The following is a 17170-nucleotide window of genomic DNA, read 5'->3' as shown; positions in this document are numbered from 1 at the left end:
TTGGGAGTTCAAGTTATATAACTTGAGATTAAAAAGTTCCACCTTATGAAGAAGGGAATTTTTATTTTTACAATTACAATTACAATGCCCTCCAACTCATCCAAAAAAAACAAAATCGCTTCTTCTCCCTCCCCTTGGTACATAGTTTTAAGCTTCCCAAACACAAGGCAACCTCCCTGCCCATTCCCTTCTCTTAGCTCCCTTTCAATCCACAGCCTTTTTACCCATGCATAGTAAGGCACATTGTTGGCTGCTATCAACTTCAACTTTGTTACCATATTTCATAACAATCATACAGCAAAAATATAAACCACTAGAAACATCGAAGGGAGCCTATGCACTGAATTAGTGGCCCCATGACTTTCACTTCTTACCAAACAACCAATATAGATAAGATTTGAAGTATTCTGCAATATTGAAACTCTGAAACTGGCCCAAGGCTCTTTATTTCAACTAGTCCCCATGTTCGTCAAATGGATCTCTTAGTTGTTGAGAGGGTTGCCCAAAAGCAGTATATAAAGCATACCCAATAAAACTTACAAGTAAACCAGGTACAGAGATCCCACTATCATCACACTCCCCTTCAAAATATATACCAGAATTTCTACACGGGTAGTAAAACCAAAAAAGAGAAAAGAAAGAAAGAAAATCTTTGTCAAGAGAAATTATACTATCACTTCCTATAACTCCAATAATCTCTTAAGATTGAAGTCACCAATATGTTGACCAGCAGCTATCCACACTCAACAAGCCATACAAGACCATCAATCCAAAACAATACTATCAAAGTCAAACAACAATGATCAGATTTTGTCTATATGATACAATATGATCACAGTATTTATGAGGAGAAAAAAAATAAAAAGCAAAATGAATCATGAAATATGAAAATTGGGAAATTCAACAATCTTTTTTCTGATCTTCTTTTATAGGACACACATTTTGTCATTTTTACCAAAGTTTAAAATTGAACAACGCATTTTGGTTATTGAAGAAACATGAGCACCAAGACAACCAGTTTTAGAGACTACAACCACATGGACAGTCCAATATCCAAATATGTCAATATGATCCCAGCATGCATTCATTCAGATTTCATTGCTGAGAGAAACATAATAATCTCATAAAAAAGTCTAGGCTTCGTAGAAGGTATCTAAAAATAAAGTTCTCATATGCCAAAACCAAAAACTGCCCGTATCTTATGGAAAATGAGATCCCGCCATCCTCTCTCCGTGTTCTCCACCACAGTTGCATTCCCATATCTGCACCAGCAACAAATAAGTTAACTAACAACAAACAAAATATCGTTTCAACTATTCATTATTTTTTTTTTTTCAATAAAATCAACCTGTCTTCTTCAGGAATGTCAGTATGAATCAGTTTCACAACAGTTAACCCAGGTTCAGGCTCCTCCAAAGTAAGCCTTACCTGCAACCATCGAATCCGACTCCATTCAGTTAAAGCAAAACAATCAAAACATAATCAGAAGTTTATAACTTTATAGCAGGAGCTAGCAAGAACAACTAACCGTTGAAACAACTCCATCAGGCCAACTCCCAAACCTCCAGTTTTGCACAATCAGCTTCCCATCTTGCAACTCTACATTTCTCCCTGTCACTGACCCATCAAAAATACTAAATTCCCCACCGACCTCTTTACTAATTTTTGCATTGCTCTGTGTAAATCCTTTCCATCTATTCTCATCCATCAATATTTCATACATATCTCTAGCTCTGCAACTAAACTTCTCTGACATACTTATAGTCTTAAACCCTTTTTTTGACTCTTTCTTCACCTCCTCCTTCTCAGCTATCGCTGGAGCCAGCTCCTTCTTGGAGGTCGATTGCGCCTTAGGTGCAACCTTTTTGGCTTCTAATTCATCTTTAGCAGGACCTCCCTTTGCCATACTCTGAACATAAACCCTGATTTTCTCTTCGATCACTGGTTTTCCTTTTGCCATCATTGCTTCCTTCAATGTCATTCCAATTGGACCATCATCCTTGACAGAAACCCTAATTTCCGGATCCTCGTTAGCGTTCTCATCCGCAATATAAGGTATTTCAACAGATCCATCAACTTTAAGCAAAGATTTCCCATCAGAATCTTTAGCTTCACCTTCCCAGGAAAGCATTACGCTCAATTCATATCCAGGAATGATCTTACCCCTGCGAATATTAACATAAGCCTCCCCGTCGACCTTCTCAAGCTTCTTGGTCTTGATAAAAAGATTTCCTTCGCCATCAAGAATAGATATACCAGAGAGAAGTTTGGAGAGGAGATTTCTTGACCATTCCAAACAATCCGTCTCCGCCCAGTGCCAATTGTGAACGTTAGCTCCGTCTGCTCTTTCCTCTACAATCCATCGCTTGTCACCTTCTCCGTACTTTGCCATGTATAATAATAACAATAAACTGAAAAGGATAGAGAAACAGAGAGCTTACAGTTCAGAGAGTTAGAAACAAGAAATGCAAGCGCCGAATAGGAGAGGGAAATAATAAGGGAGGAGAAGAGAGAAGAATAAGCTATAGGAGTCTGGAGGCTTCTGCTAAAGTTGGAAGGCTCTAGAATTTTAGTATTCTATTAGTATTAATAATATTATTCCAATTAATTTGGGGTGGTTCTTGGAAGGATCTAGAAGAACAGTCTTCTAATTAGGGTTTTGTTGTTATAACGATGAACAATAGCAATTCCAGTTTTCTTTTCTAAACTGAGTGGCTGAATCAACTCGCATTCGCAATTATTGTATTGTTTATACTCATACAACGGTCCTCTATGGGAATTAGTTGGGTTGGGCTGATGGGCTTATCTGGCCCATTAGGTCTAATAATCAAAATATAGTTTTTTTTTTTTTACCAAGTGCAATTCAATATGGGTTTTTTTGAAAAAAAAAAATTATTCGTTAAAGTAGGCAATATTGATTTGTGAGTGAAATATTAAAATTTTAAAATTCAAGATACACTTATATAAATTGAAATTACATCAAATAAATTAAATTTATATTTATTTTGAATTATCAAATATAATGAAAAGATTAACTGTATAACGTAAATTAAAAAAAGCCCACATACACGTATACACATACACATAATTAAACATGCGCTGCGCTACACACATTTGAACTCGTTGTATTAAATGGTATTTCATTTAAAATATTTTTTTCCAAAATATAATATAATAAACTTTTATTTTAATAAAAATGTGGAAGCATAATGATTTTTTACAGTATATTTTAATTTTTAATTCATAAATGCAATTTGAATTAAAATTAATTCTTTAATGTTAGAATTAAGAATTGAGCTTAAATATTCATAACTGAGTCAAAATTATTTTATAACATTTTTTCACGAAGAAATATATTTTTTTTCCCGTTTTTTCTAAATAGACCTTTAACAAATCAATAAATGAGTCTGCCACTAAATTTACTTTTAACAAGCTTTTTTTTGCAAATTTCTTCGTAATTTATGCTGATTCACTACCATTTCTCACCTTAGAAATGTTTATATTTCAAGTTTAGCTTTACTGTAGATGTAAATTATTTACGTTTGGCTTATTCTAGTTTGATATTAGTTTAATTCTATATGAAACTTTGTTTGGAATATTTGTATGACTTATTTATAGGGTTTATTGTATCTTAAGAGGTCTTGACTAAGTTTTTTTAATCTAATATTCCATGTTAAAATTGAGTATAAGAGAGATCCTATCAGCTAGAATTAGTGTTTGGATATATTAAATTTTTTCTGGCAATATATATAAATAAAATAAAATAAAATAAAATCAACTTTACTGATAAAAAAAATATATGTAGAAACTTATATAGAATTAACGCATTTCACATAATGAAAAAAAAAAAAAAAGGCAAAACCCATTATGCATTTTAGGCAAAATCCATTTTAAGTAAATTTATCTATGTAAATGAAATGCTTAAATTAGAAATTTTGACTATTGTACAAAGCGAGTATATATTATTATTTAGATTCATTTTATTTATTGTTTCTTAAGAATTGTTTCATTCAAAAGTATTTATCATTTTCAAAAGTTAATAAGTACCATTACTTCCTTGGGCTCACATATAGTTAATATAGTTAAAATATATTTTTAATTACATTAAGAAAAACTAGTTAATGCAGCATTTTTATTTTTTCAAAAGTATGCCTATATAGTATGAAAATATACCATTGAAAATATAGACATACATTAAATATGGTACATAGAAATTAAAGAATAAATTATTAAGAAAAAAAATTATATTTTGAGACAGACGAAAAAAAGAAAGCGAATATATATATATATATATATATATATATATATATATATATGACACTGCTGTTATGTTAAATTATTATTTTTAGAATTTTCTAAAAAAAAAATAATTTAGTTAAATTAAAGATCGTTTTACATAATTTAAATGATTGAATTATTTCATTAATTACCGTATAAATTTCTTAAATCATAAAACATCTTAAACTCATTCTTATAGAAGCGGAAAGGGAGTAACTCTTAACAAGTACTCCGCCAAAAGCACACAACGGTCTTGTCGACAACCGGTTCATTTTCCAAACTAAACACCTAATCCTTTCGTTCTTCAGAGCCAAACCAATTCCTTCCAGCCTTCATCAGCAACGAAATGAAGAGGCAGCGATTCAAGCGAGTAGCGAAATCCACGAAACCGATTCAACCAACCGAACCCGGCATCGACGACCCGGAAACTAGGGCGAGTGAGCGCCTGAAATCTGTAACCGTTGGAGCCAAACCCAAGTCCCGCCAACCCCAACCCAAAATTCTGTCGCTTCCTCCAATCCCAAACCCAAATTCACTGTCTTTTGATAAAATAAGAATATTGCCGCCTCAGTTCTTTCATATTGACGCTCTTGATCTTGCTCCTCGCTTGCTTGGCAAGTTCCTGAGGAGAGATGACGTTGTTCTTCAGATTACTGAGGTAATGTAATTAAAGTTTTTCCCTTTTTTATCGAGAAATTTGTGTGGAAAAAATTAAAATTGAAAATTGAGGTATTGATTATTTGTTAATTATGGAGTTTGTTTTATACCCTTTTGGTAATATTCTTCTGATGAAATACTGTGATTTGGTAATAGAAAGACCGAAAGAGTAAAAGATTATTTATTTATTTGTGGCAAAATTACTATTTTGTGTCTATAATTTGCCAAAATTAATTAACCTATCTTTACATTATCGATGTCCTTCCGTTAATTTTTTTACATCTTCCGTTAGATTGACTTGTGAAAAGAGATGAAGAATACATAAATCGCCATTTGATGTGGACAGATACTCATCGCTATGTCCATTCCCATTATATTCATGGAAACGGCAACGTATTACCCGATTAGAGTCAATTTCAAGAAAGTACCAATTCAATTTAAAGCCCGTCTTTCCATGAAAAATCTGACCCTAATGCGATTATCCCCAAGTGTAATCCTTCATAAGAATTTCAGATTCGAAGTTCCTAAATCATTTTGTGAAGCTGTTATTGTTCATTCGCGAGTTCAAATGGCAACGAAGAACTATCAATCACAAACATCAACGGCGGAGATTTTGAACAAGGAAGAAGATGGAGAAAAGTCGCCTCCTCCACCACCTCCGCCGCCGGAGCAGCCGGAGCCTGGTGATTGTTGCGGAAGCGGATGTGTTAGGTGCGTTTGGGATGTGTATTATGAAGAACTTGAGGCTTATAACCAGCTTTATAAATCCCAGTCAAACGGCTCTAATTCTAAGACCTCCTCCTGATTTGATTATGATTATGATTTGCGTTTTATTTTTTCTCTTACAATTTTTTTTAAAAAATTATTGGTGTACTTTGGGATATCTGATTCTACTGTTGTAAGAATTTGTGATTTCCTTAATGAGGAAAATAAAATTCTTCTATAACATTTCTTTTAGGGATTTTATTTATTTATTTTGGAACTATTTTACTCTTCTGTAAATGGATTGTGATAAGCCATTACTTACAAAGTCGAAAATACAAGATCTAAGTGCTGAACCAAACTGAAACTCAGCCTATTGTGCTATTCATTCAGGGACGGGAGGGTGCAAGAGAAGGATATGAGGAATGATGGATTGACCAAGATATTGTTGGTGATGCAAAGTGAAAGAGATGGGATTCTGTGAAAAATGTGTAGGGAATTGTTTAAAGTATTGAGATATTGAGAAATTGGTACGAAAATGGTGGGATGGTTATGGTCGGTAGAAAGACAAATAGGGAGAAGAGAGGGATGAAAAGAAAAGGAGAGAAAAGACAAAATAGAAAATGAAAATTTGTTTATTTTGGTTTAATTAAAAGAGCATTTTTGTCTTTTCATAAGGAAATTTAACCGAAATAGTACAAAAAGTTGATGAAAGGATATAATAATGTAATAGATGCAAAACATAGAATAAAATTAGTGTATTTTCAAAAATGCAGGAATAGTCTAATTTATTTTGGCGAAACACTGGAACAAAATAGTAAATTTCTTTTCTTGTTTTCTTTTAGCGTATATGCATGAAAACTCCTACTCACAGGTGTTTTCTCTATGTAAAATTATATTTTAAGACGTCATTTCCGGTATTTCCACATTTTGGCTTCCATTTCCGTGCAACATAGGTGCATTTGTTTTGTTAGGGATAATGCTAACTTCATGTTTAGCTGACAACATTAGATTTGGAAGTGTAGTAAGGAATTACGTTTTGACAGGTTGAAGCTTACCGGCCTAATGATTCAGCTTGTCATGGTAGATTTGGGATTACTGCAAGAACAGCTCCAGTTGTAAGAATACACTATAAAGATTCATTTGAACAATGACAACATTCTTAGATTGTAAATGATTTCGAATTTTGAATTTTGGTAGTAATTTTTGCATGTAATTCATTTATCTGGATATAGTTTGGACCGGGAGGGCATGCATATGTTTATCTTTGCTATGGTCTCCATACAATGCTAAATGTTGTTGCAGACAATGAAGGAGTTGGAGCTGCAGTCCTGATTCGCTCCTGTGCTCCCATTAGAGGTAATTTTCCATTCATAAACTTAAGAGTTGCACTTAAAGTAATTAGCTAGGTTTGCCCGCGTGTTGCTTTGCCTTCTTATTGTGTTTAATTTACTAGCTGTTAGTCTTCTGTCTCGATAACATGAGTGTGGTTTGCTTGAAGTGGAAAAAAAAAAGTTTTTGAATGGTAATCTTCTTTGTCTTTACCTTGACTTGAAGTGGAAAACCCCCACTTTCTTTTGCAGTTTTCATTTGACTTGATGACTTAATGGCATTAAGCAGTTTTGTTCTTACTCTTCTTCAAATAAAAAATTATGCATGCATGGAATCTAATGAAAGAAAATAGGCTTGAGAGTTGTTTTCAGTGATTAACAGCCTTAATGCAGTTAAAACATTACCAGTGACAATCTGAAATGAATTAAATAGCTTTATATAGTCTTTTCTTGAATGGAATGTGTGTAAGAATGAGTTCATTGTGGTAAGTTTAGCTGTCAATTTATGGTTCTTGTATTAGGAGTTTATTTACTTGTATGCTATTTTCTCATCTTGAACAAAGTCTGTGCAAAGTATTTGCTCTATGTCCTATATCTTTCCTGAATCGGTAAGCTTGATGCAGGACTAGATACCATTCAGCAGCGACGAGGTCAGAAAACTGACAAGCCTGTTCTTCTTACTGGCCCCGGAAAGGTTGGTATTTTGTTTTCTTGCCAAAAAAACATAGCTGTTTCGTGGAGTGATGTACATGCAAGTAAAATCCATAATAAGTCATGGCAGATGGATGATTCCTAAAAGAATACATGATAAAGAACATCCTTAAAGTAATTAGGGAGAGAAGGGGGGTTTGACATAACTACAATGTCAGTGAAATGGATATAATCTAATTAAATGAGTTATATAATATCATCAAAACTGGAAGTATTTTTGCAGTTAGTAATTAATGTTATTATGTCATGCAACTGCTTTTGCTGTCAACAATTAATAGGCCACTTAGGGTATATTTTATGTACTAGAGAGGATGATCCTGGAAAATCCATCTCTTATCTTCCCTCTATTCCTGCAGATAGTTGGAAATTAATGAAATTGTTAAAATTTGCTAAAGTTTACTGAACTGAAGTGGATATCATCAAATGTGCACAATTACAAGTTGTTAGTTTCTTTATGTTTTACAGTAATTTCCTCATTGGTAATGGTAGCCAGTGAGGCCTCAGTTCTTCCTAGGCTATATGCAACTGGTACAAAGTATGGGTATGAGAAATTGCGCTCATAAGCATTGCAAAATATTGATAATAAATAATAAAATATCATTATTTTGCTGCTTTTTTATTTTTTTGGACTCATTGTTTTGCTTCCATAATGCACTGTAACAGGATAAAATATCCATAATTTATGAAAATTGGAATATTGATTTTGCACCTTACAACTGCTTGATAATCTGCTATGCTCCCTTCAATATGTTTAATGTTTATTCATTATTGCATTTAGATTGGTCAAGCATTGGGAATTTCAACAGAATGGTCTAACCATCCTCTTTATTCTCCTGGTAAGTGTTTTCAGTTGTCCTTGTCAATCTATAAAATTTTACTAGAATTTGTTTACACTGAAATGAAATAAATTTATATGCCTCAGGTGGTTTGGAGCTCTTGGATGGACCTGAACCTGAAAACATACTGGTGGGTCCACGTGTTGGCATTGAATATGCATTACCAGAACATACTAGTGCACTATGGAGATTCGCCATTGCCGGTACCCCTTGGATAAGTGCTCCTAAAAACACCCTGCGGCCACCCTGATCTTAGAAGAAGCGATGAACAACCATATTAGGAGTTAAATTTTTGAAGGCAGCGCCTTGGCATTTATCTGTCTTTCGTCTAGTTCTAAAATGAAAAATATGACCTTTTAGGGTTTTTTTTTTTTTTTGTTAGGGGGAAGCTGTGGTGCCCTTGTGTGTAACAGAGGAAATCATGTGCGGATTAATCTATAGTCAATCCATAACCAATTTTACTTCGGATTGACCATTATAATACGTTTCTTTTGGAGAAAGAAAGATTGCATTCCTTTTCTTAATTGGTTTAGGATCTTTTTATTACTATATATAAGCGTACATCGTCACGAACTCGCACACTTCGAACCTTTAGTTTTGGGAAGGCTGAAAGGCTTTGTCAAAAAGTTGCCTTACACAAACTCCCTTTATATTAGAAAGAAAATCCCACAGGTTTTTGGCCTTTTGTTTGGCAGTGATAATATAAAATGGACTCTGATGAAGAATGTGACAGCATCTATGAATATGGGAGCGATGATCTGGAATACAACTCCGAGTCTGAGGTTGAACATAACAACAATGATCCCGTCGTGCCTGTCCCCATTAATGGTGAAAATCAGAGTAATGGTGTTGAAGGTAGAATATTCAACAGGGTTTATTTTTGTTATCCTGTTTCTTACACCGGTAAGACACATCTGGAAAACGGCAATCTGATTATAATGCCTTCGTCGGCTCTGGATAGTCTCCTGGACATGGAGGTTAATCACCCTATGATGTTCGAAATCGAAAATAAGGTGTTCGGACGGCGATCTCACTGCGGAGTTAGTGAGTTCACTGCAGAAGAAGGTAGGGTTTTCTTACCAAATTGGTTAATGCAATGTATGGAACTGAAAGATGGAGATACTATTGATATCAGAAGTAGAAATCTTCCTCATGGAACCTATTTAAAGCTGCAACCTCATTCCATGGATTTCTTAGCCCTCCCTGACCCTAAATATGTATTAGAAGAATGTTTGAGTAACAAGTTCTTCTGTTTGACTACTGGAGAAACTATAAAGATCAACTATAACAGTAAAGATTTCTACTTTAATGTTATAGAAACCAAACCGCCTTTTGCTATTAGTATAATTAATACAGATTGCGAACTGGACTTGGCTTGCCCTTTTGATTATAAAGAGCCTGAAAAACCTGCTGTAAAGCAAGAAAAGGTGGTAGCTATGGCGGACAAACCTGCTGCAAAACAAGAAAAGGTGATAGCTATGGCGGAGAAGCCAGAGTTTGTTGCATTCACTGGTTTGGGTAGACGATTAGATGGGAAATCTTCAACTGAACAGACAGCGCGTACAACGGCAGTTGCTGCTGCAGTTAGGAAACGGTTAGATGAGCAGACAAGCAAAACGGAAGAGGTTTTTGAAGCAGAGAAATCCAAGAAAGAACAGTTTCAGCCATTCACTGGTGCTATGTACTCGTTGAGAAGTTGAAATTAGCAATTAGTTACCCTTTTTTTTCTTTATATACAAACTTTTTAATTGTCAAATTTTTTTTTTTTTCTAGAGAGTTTGGAAATGAATTGAGCACTTGTTCTGTGTTGTTGGTGGACTGCTTTTTGGCAAGTTGTGTTTGTAATATTGAAAGCTAGCAAATCATGGTTTGGGAAATATTAGACCAACGACCCTACTATTGGAAAAAGTGATCAATTTTGGTTTAAAGGAATTTTTCTTTTTTTTTGCAGATAATGTTTATTATTATTATAATTTTTCAAAATCAGATTAAAAAAATTATAAAAAGAAAAAAAAATTAAAAAGAAAAACTGTTCCAAACTCGATCCAACCTTAATGTCAATATTTAGATTTTAACAACAACCATTATCAAAACTGTATCCATCAACCTAAACCAAACATGCCCCGATACATCTTAACTAATTAGTCAATGAATTTTTATTAAAAATGATAAATTTCTTACATGTTAATAGTAAATAGGTTTAATTTAAAACTAATTAGATAGTAGTCTGATTGGTATTCTCATTTATATGAAGAGTAAGAGATTTCGAATTTCGACCCATAGAAACCTCTAATGAATTAAAAAAATGTTTAATTTAAAGAAAAAGAAATAGAGATTTGCAAAATACATTTATTCAATTCTACAAATTCAAATTCCAAGTCTTCAGGGGAAACAGTAGAAGATTTCAAATTTTCAACGGCAGCTACATTTCCCAACCGTAACCCTGATCGGAAAATTACATCTTGAACATGGAGAAAAAATCATAATGTCTCCATCAGCTTTCCAGCAACTCCTGGATTACCAAGTTATTTTCCCGATGCTTTTTGAAATCCGAAACGATTCTAAAAGGAGGATTCACAATACGAGGTTTTGGTGTTCACGATGGAGGGAGGTAAAGTATTGCCAAATTGGACGATAAAAAATTTTCAACTACAAGAAGGTGAACTGCTTAATCTGAAAAGTGTTAGTCTTGAAAAGACTACTTACATAAAGCTGCAACCACATTCTGTTGGTTTTTCAGGGATTCTTAACCCTAAAGCTGCACTAGAAGGAGCTCTCTAAGCTCTTTTGCCTCACTAATGGAAATACAATTGTCATTAATTATAATAATAAGAGTTTTTTCATTGATATAGTCGAAACTAAGCCTTCTTCTGCTGTTTGCATCCTTGATACGAATTGCAAGGTTGATTTTGCTCCTCCTCTTGGTTATAAAGAGCCTAAAAAGCTGTTGATTTTGCTCCTCGTCTTGATTATAAAGAGCCTGAAAAGCTGCCGGCCTCCAGACCAGTTTTAGAGGAGGGGGGAAAGTTTGTTCCTTTACTGAAACTGCAAGACGTTTGATGGGAAAGCTGGAGTAGAGTCTTTTGTGCATGAAAATAAGGAAATAGAAACAGAAAGAATTGATGCAGAGTTGTAGAGATCAAGAAAAAATATAGGGAAAGTAGTGTTTGGTCCTTCTGATTCTAAGTATAAAGAAATGAAAGTTATAGCCCTTTGTTGAAGAACTTGCCTCTCCATTTGGGGATGGAACACAACAGAAATTATTAATTCTTGCCTCTTATAGATTCTTCAATTATTATATAAAAGTTATAAAAGGAAGAATAAAAATATTTTCTTAAACACTGAAAAGGCTGTTCAAGAAAAGAAAAAAGAAAAGAGAAAAACAAAACACTCTGAAAAGAGGGAATATAATAAAACGAAGTGTGCTGCGGAAAACTTCAACTCCTCTTTGGTTAGCGATAATAACTGATAAATCCATCCAGGAAAGTTGCACAATGCGGTAAATATTTCAGTTATCTTGCTCCAAAAAATACTAGAGGTAAACAGTTCATTAAACTAAGAATCATATGAATTTAAAACCTGAAAAACTTGTACTCTTACCAAGTTATGGTCCTGTATAATTTTGAACAAAGCGCAAAAAGGTTGTCAACCCAGAGAACATTCTCTGTTGACAAGATAAAAATGCAGCCTAAATTGCACTGGCCTCGGCTGCTCCTTCACTGAGAATATATCTATGAGGAAAGCTGGAGCCTTTTTCCCATGGATTCATTCAAAAGAAAATATATTTATGAGCTTAAAATCATCCCTGTAATCCATATAACAGTGAAAAGAAAGTTAGATCACTTAAGGCATGTTTGCCTTTTCTTACAGTATCACCATTTATTTTCATTGCAAGGTAAGCTTACCACAAAAATAAGGAATTATGAGAAATCTTTTTGAGACAATACCAGCATCAACTAGAGTGGAACCATTTGGAAAATAAAACATGTAAAAGCAAAATCATGTAGAATACCTTACTCATCATTTAACCATTACAGAACTATGATACAAATATACAAGCACGGATATGGAAGAAAATCACCAGTAAAGAATTGGACTATCATATTCAAACTGTCTACACTATTTTTAACATTGTCATTCAATGATACAAAAATACCTTCAACATGATCGCAAACTTTCGTGCAAGCCACCAGAAAGGACTACAAACCATCTGAAAATGTAGAATATAGGTGTTAGTGCCTTCAAAAAAAAGACTGAAAACAAAATGATGAAATGTAACAAAAGAAGCTAAGAATCTTCGAGTACCTAAAATCAAGCAATAAAATACAAACAGGTTGTCCAGATGTGAACAATGAACTGCAAATTGTTGTCACGAGACAATGAGCAATTAGTCAAACTGAAGCATTCTTTTGATGCCTTGAATTTCAAATCTTGTTTTGACCTAAACGTATCAGCTGATTTTTCCTAACTTTTTATTTGATAGGATGTAGCTGACTATAAAATTCCGTGAAGTCAAGCCGGAACAGGAGGAACTTCAAATCAACATGTTGCTGCACAGGCAATTGAGATAGGAATCCTTCTAGCAATGTTGTATATTCCTTTGCTACAGAATCCAGTTCCTGCCCCATATTTCGAAGAAATTCCCCAGCACGTAGTGTTAGGGCCTTCCTGCCATCATTAATCCATGATCCAGGTTCTGAAGATTTATCTCTTGTCTGCTTTCTAGATTTGTTCTTATCTTGAGAAGGTAAAGAAGAAGTTGTTCTGTGTGAGAGAGAGAGAGAGAGAGAGAGAGAGAGAGAGAGAAAGCAGGTGTAATTTAAAACATGCCCATTTGACTAAACAAATTACAACTTAAAAAAAATGAAGCAGCAGTATGCAAAGATATGAATGTTTACCTTGCTTGCAATTCATGAATGCCTTCATATAACCGATCTGCATGACTTCTGAAACATAGTATAAGGTCAAACAAGACAAATAGCGACTTGTAAAGAGGTTTCGAACATTCACCAAGAAGAGATTTTTCCACAATTGAATGGAGGTACTTCTCATGGGCCGCAAGTAGATCATCAAGATCCTTTGCTACTTCCATTTCATTGGAAAAATTAGACCATGACACCTCCAAGACTTCAAACATTATATAATATTGCAAGTTTGTAACAAAGTGGTTCATCTCATCCCAAAGAACCTGACAACGCCTCAATGTTGAAAGTAATTGCAACTTAACCGCACCCTGCAGCTTAGTGAAAGGATGAGAAGTAAAATTTGGTTTCATTGTCTTCCAAGCACCGATAAGTGCATGCTCTACTCGTCTCAGCTTCCATAGAAAATTAAAAATTCTGAAATACCTTGCCATAACAGACTCTGTAAACACCGTATCAAGCGGAACTCTAGCATCATATTCCAATGAGAATACATCCCAGCCCCTATCTCCAGAGCCATGTGGCATCAGCTTGACCCTCAATCTATCTAAAATGTCTCTGTCATCGTACTGAGCATTGGACGATCGAATTGCACTTTCCAGCAACCCAGCTAGCTTGAATGAGCTAATGGTATTAGCAGGCTCAGAAAGTTCCGGTCCAACAATATCCATTAGATACTGAACAAAATCACCTTGGCCTAGTAGTAAATAGCGCTTAATTGCAAGACAATGCTCTTTGAACTTATATCTCGTGTACATAACATCCAAAAGATGCTTATCTATTCTCTTTGCTGCTTCATCAACCAGAGTTTCAAGTGCATTAGTTTCACCATATCCAAGACTTCCTCTTCTAGTTGTGGTACCAGCAGCAGCAGCAGCCTCTGTTGCAGCATCAGCCCAGCCACGATCATCGCAACAAACACGAAGAAAATTTATTGATTTCCCAGTCCTTAAGATACGCTGAGCAAGAGATTGCGAAATAAATGTAGGAAGCATACCAGCATACAGTCGATAACCTTCCCTCCATAGTGACTCAGCTTTCACAGGCTGACCCACAATAAAGAACTCAGCAAAAATGTCCTCCAACTCTCCTTCCAAAACCCAACTCCTAACCATTTCAAAGAGTGGAGAACATACACGCTGAAGTAAACTCCTCATAAACTCGTGAACAAGTGGATCACCATGCTGGGCATGCAAATGTATAGCCCCAGCCATTGCCCCACCCCTTAAAACTCTACACTTATCAACCAAAACAGCCATTAATCTCATTTTCACCATTGGTTCTGCAAACCAAACTGACAATCTCCTCAATGACAAATAATTCCCAGAACTAGCCGCCTCTGAAACCAATGGAATAGGATTCATTGCCTGTGCTTCGAGCACAGCCAACAACTTATAATATTCTGAGAGCTCATCCTGCAATGCTGCACAGAATGCCTGTCCTACAGTGCCTACATCTTCAGCCGAAAACCGATCCATACTCTCTGAAATATACCCTTTAACCTTCCTGAACAACCACCCCAACTCACAAAGCTTCCTGACAATAAGCCTAGTAGATCTGGAAACATTAAAGGTATCCGGCAAGACATAACCGTCAACATTTGCATCAAATATCACATACTTCCCATCAATACCTTGGCAAGCATATAACACATCTCTTACCAAAACCTCCTCAGACACCGCATTTTCTTCTCTTACCAAATTCACATACTCCTTAAATGCAATCTCACGCAAATTCTCTGGATCTTTAGAAACCAATAAAACGCCATTATCCCAACTCTTTTCTCCTCTCTTTGACTTATAAAGAACCCGCGAATCATTGTTTAAATCAGGGTCATTTAAAGCTAAATTAGGCAACAAAGGCATCGAATTGGGTCCATTTTTTCCAGTTTTCCTATCATCAGAAATGATTTTAAGCAAGTAAAGCACTGCCCATTTGTTATTAATACTACCCGGCCCAGTTTTCGAAGCGAATTTGGTATAAAGATCAGCGAAAGTAAGAGCCTGCGATGACTTACCTTGAGTGGCAAGGCGACGCTTGATAGATTCAGCGATTGCAGCAGCATCAGGCGCAATGGAGGGGGTTAATCTGCTGGAGAGGATACGAATAGTGTAGCGAAGAGCGTTCTGGAAATCGAGTGAATTGGAGTTGGAGTTAGGGTTTGAATTTGGGGTTTTAGAATTAGGGTTTTGGGAGAGTAAACGGTGAACTAGCTCCTTGACTAGATCTAAGACCTTTTGCTGATCTTCTTCTTCCATTGTTTTTCCTTTTTAGACAGAAAGAAAAGAGAAAATGAGTTGGTGAGTGAGTGAAGGCTTTGAATACTGAGTTGGGGAGTGAGTCAGTGAAGGAGAGAGACTGAAAGAGAAAGCGTGAGAAAAGGGTTTTTGATTTTATATGGGCGGGGAAATGTAAAAGTTTTATATTTTTCAAATGGGCTTTTGATAAGGGTTTTATATGGGTGCACGAGAAGCTGTAAAACTTCGATTCAACGATAGACACTTGGCAGATTTATCAAGTTTTGAAAATCGGCACCGTATTAAGAGTTGTATTTTTTTTTTAAAAATTTTTTTTTGACCCGGTAAGAATAAGAGAAAAAAGAGGAGAAAAATTATATTGAAACATTAAATTAAAACCTCTAATTTAATACCTATGAGCTGTGGCTTAGTTGACAACAGAAGCTGAGCATGTGAAAAGAGTTTTGGGTTTGATTCTCATTAAATGTACCTAGAGGGAGGAGCGAAGAACTTTAATTGTGATCAAACCTCGAGCCAAATTAAGCGGTTTCAAATTATAGGTCTGAACATCGATGGTGTAAAAAAAAAAAAACCTCCAATTTAATTAAAATGTCACTAGCTATTTTGCATAATGTACAAGGAAAAATTATGGCTATTTTGCTCATTCAATCTTTCTTTGCTTAGATGAAAAAATACAGCCAAGTGTTTGTTTTAGATGTACTTAAATTCATGATTTCTTGCACCTTTCCTTTTTTTTCTTTTTTTCTTTTTTATCCCTTCTTCTTCCTTAAAATTGGATGAGAAAATTCTAAACTATGTAATACACTCTTCTTAATATGTTTGTGAATCGATGATTTCTTTTCCTTCTTATTATTTAAATTTTGATTCTTATTTTTCGTATAGAAATCCTTGATAAATAATAAATTAATATCCATTTTAAATTATATTTAATGAACTCTTCAGCTCGAACCAAAGAAACAATTATCAAATTGATTGTAAATTTATCAAGTTGATTAACAAAATCATAGAAAGAAAAAACCTAGTGGTATCTTTGTTGCTCACTTTTTTTAAGTGTTCTTTTAGATTTTGTTTTTTAAATTACTTTCGATCGTTTTCTTTGGTCGCTGGTGGTTTCTTTTCATCATCTTTATTGTTTTTCTTTATTTTATTTAATTTTCTTTCTAATAGTTTTTAAACATATGACCGTTTATAGCAAAACTTCGATTTAGTCTCTCAGATTTGTAATAATTGATAGATTTTGAGTATTTTTAGTACTCTCTCGATGAGGTTATTAATTTCTCTTCTTTCATGGGATATATTAAACTTTTCACGGGTGTCAGTTGTAACAAGTTTCAAAAAAATATCATTCGAGACAATATCGTGAAAAGTTTATCTTGTCGTCTCATTTAAAAATGGATCATTTTTTACTTGAAAGATTAATATCTTATGCCAAAATCAAGATTATCTCCAAACAAAAGATTTCAATTTTTTATATT

The 17170-nt window shown here is 34.6% G+C and overlaps 3 protein-coding genes across 8 annotated transcripts; 1 reads left to right on the top strand and 2 right to left on the bottom strand.

The window, feature by feature from the left end:
- Window positions 1-960: 960 nt before the first annotated feature.
- LOC105646539 (Aha1 domain-containing protein) lies at window positions 961-2725 on the bottom strand. The gene is made up of 3 exons (XM_089718211.1): window positions 1529-2725; window positions 1349-1428; window positions 961-1262 (listed from the first exon to the last, which is right to left on the bottom strand). The coding sequence occupies exons 1-3, from the start codon at window positions 2390-2392 to the stop codon at window positions 1169-1171; spliced, it is 1038 nt and encodes a 345-aa protein (XP_089574337.1). The 5' UTR covers window positions 2393-2725; the 3' UTR covers window positions 961-1168.
- A 1739-nt stretch (window positions 2726-4464) lies between these two features.
- On the top strand, window positions 4465-9039 carry LOC105646537 (DNA-3-methyladenine glycosylase (MAG)). Of its 5 annotated transcripts, none has more exons than XR_016319682.1 (6): window positions 4466-4936; window positions 5282-5646; window positions 6684-6755; window positions 6943-6996; window positions 7592-7662; window positions 8458-8473. XR_016319682.1 is itself a non-coding variant. In XM_012232401.4 (6 exons), exons 1-6 carry the CDS (start codon window positions 4625-4627, stop codon window positions 8763-8765), a joined length of 801 nt encoding a protein of 266 aa, XP_012087791.1. In that variant the 5' UTR covers window positions 4470-4624; the 3' UTR covers window positions 8766-9039. The 5 variants fall into 5 exon arrangements, 4 of the variants coding, with proteins under 4 accessions (XP_020539950.1, XP_089574400.1, XP_089574399.1 ...); XM_012232401.4 differs by lacking the exon at window positions 5282-5646 and adding an exon at window positions 8602-9039 and having other exon boundaries at window positions 4470-4936; window positions 6873-6996; window positions 8458-8515; XM_020684291.3 differs by lacking the exons at window positions 6943-6996; window positions 7592-7662; window positions 8458-8473 and adding an exon at window positions 6873-6939 and having other exon boundaries at window positions 4465-4936.
- Window positions 9040-10850: 1811 nt separating this feature from the next.
- On the bottom strand, window positions 10851-15838 carry SPC98 (spindle pole body component 98). 2 transcript variants are annotated; one of them, XM_089718276.1, is made up of 5 exons: window positions 13414-15838; window positions 12821-13279; window positions 12672-12725; window positions 12116-12320; window positions 10851-11560 (listed from the first exon to the last, which is right to left on the bottom strand). In XM_089718276.1, exons 1-2 carry the CDS (start codon window positions 15693-15695, stop codon window positions 12988-12990), a joined length of 2574 nt encoding a protein of 857 aa, XP_089574402.1. In that variant the 5' UTR covers window positions 15696-15838; the 3' UTR covers window positions 10851-11560; window positions 12116-12320; window positions 12672-12725; window positions 12821-12987. The 2 variants fall into 2 exon arrangements, with proteins under 2 accessions (XP_089574402.1, XP_089574401.1); XM_089718275.1 differs by lacking the exons at window positions 10851-11560; window positions 12116-12320 and having other exon boundaries at window positions 12504-12725.
- Window positions 15839-17170: the final 1332 nt, after the last annotated feature.

The sequence above is a fragment of the Jatropha curcas genome, chromosome 2 (genome assembly GCF_041381405.1).
Source record: "Jatropha curcas cultivar XTBG-Jc1 chromosome 2, XTBG_Jcur_1.0, whole genome shotgun sequence".
Taxonomy (NCBI): Eukaryota; Viridiplantae; Streptophyta; class Magnoliopsida; order Malpighiales; family Euphorbiaceae; genus Jatropha; species Jatropha curcas.
Note: the sequence above shows the minus strand (reverse complement) of the source record. Positions and strands in the feature narration are given on the sequence as shown.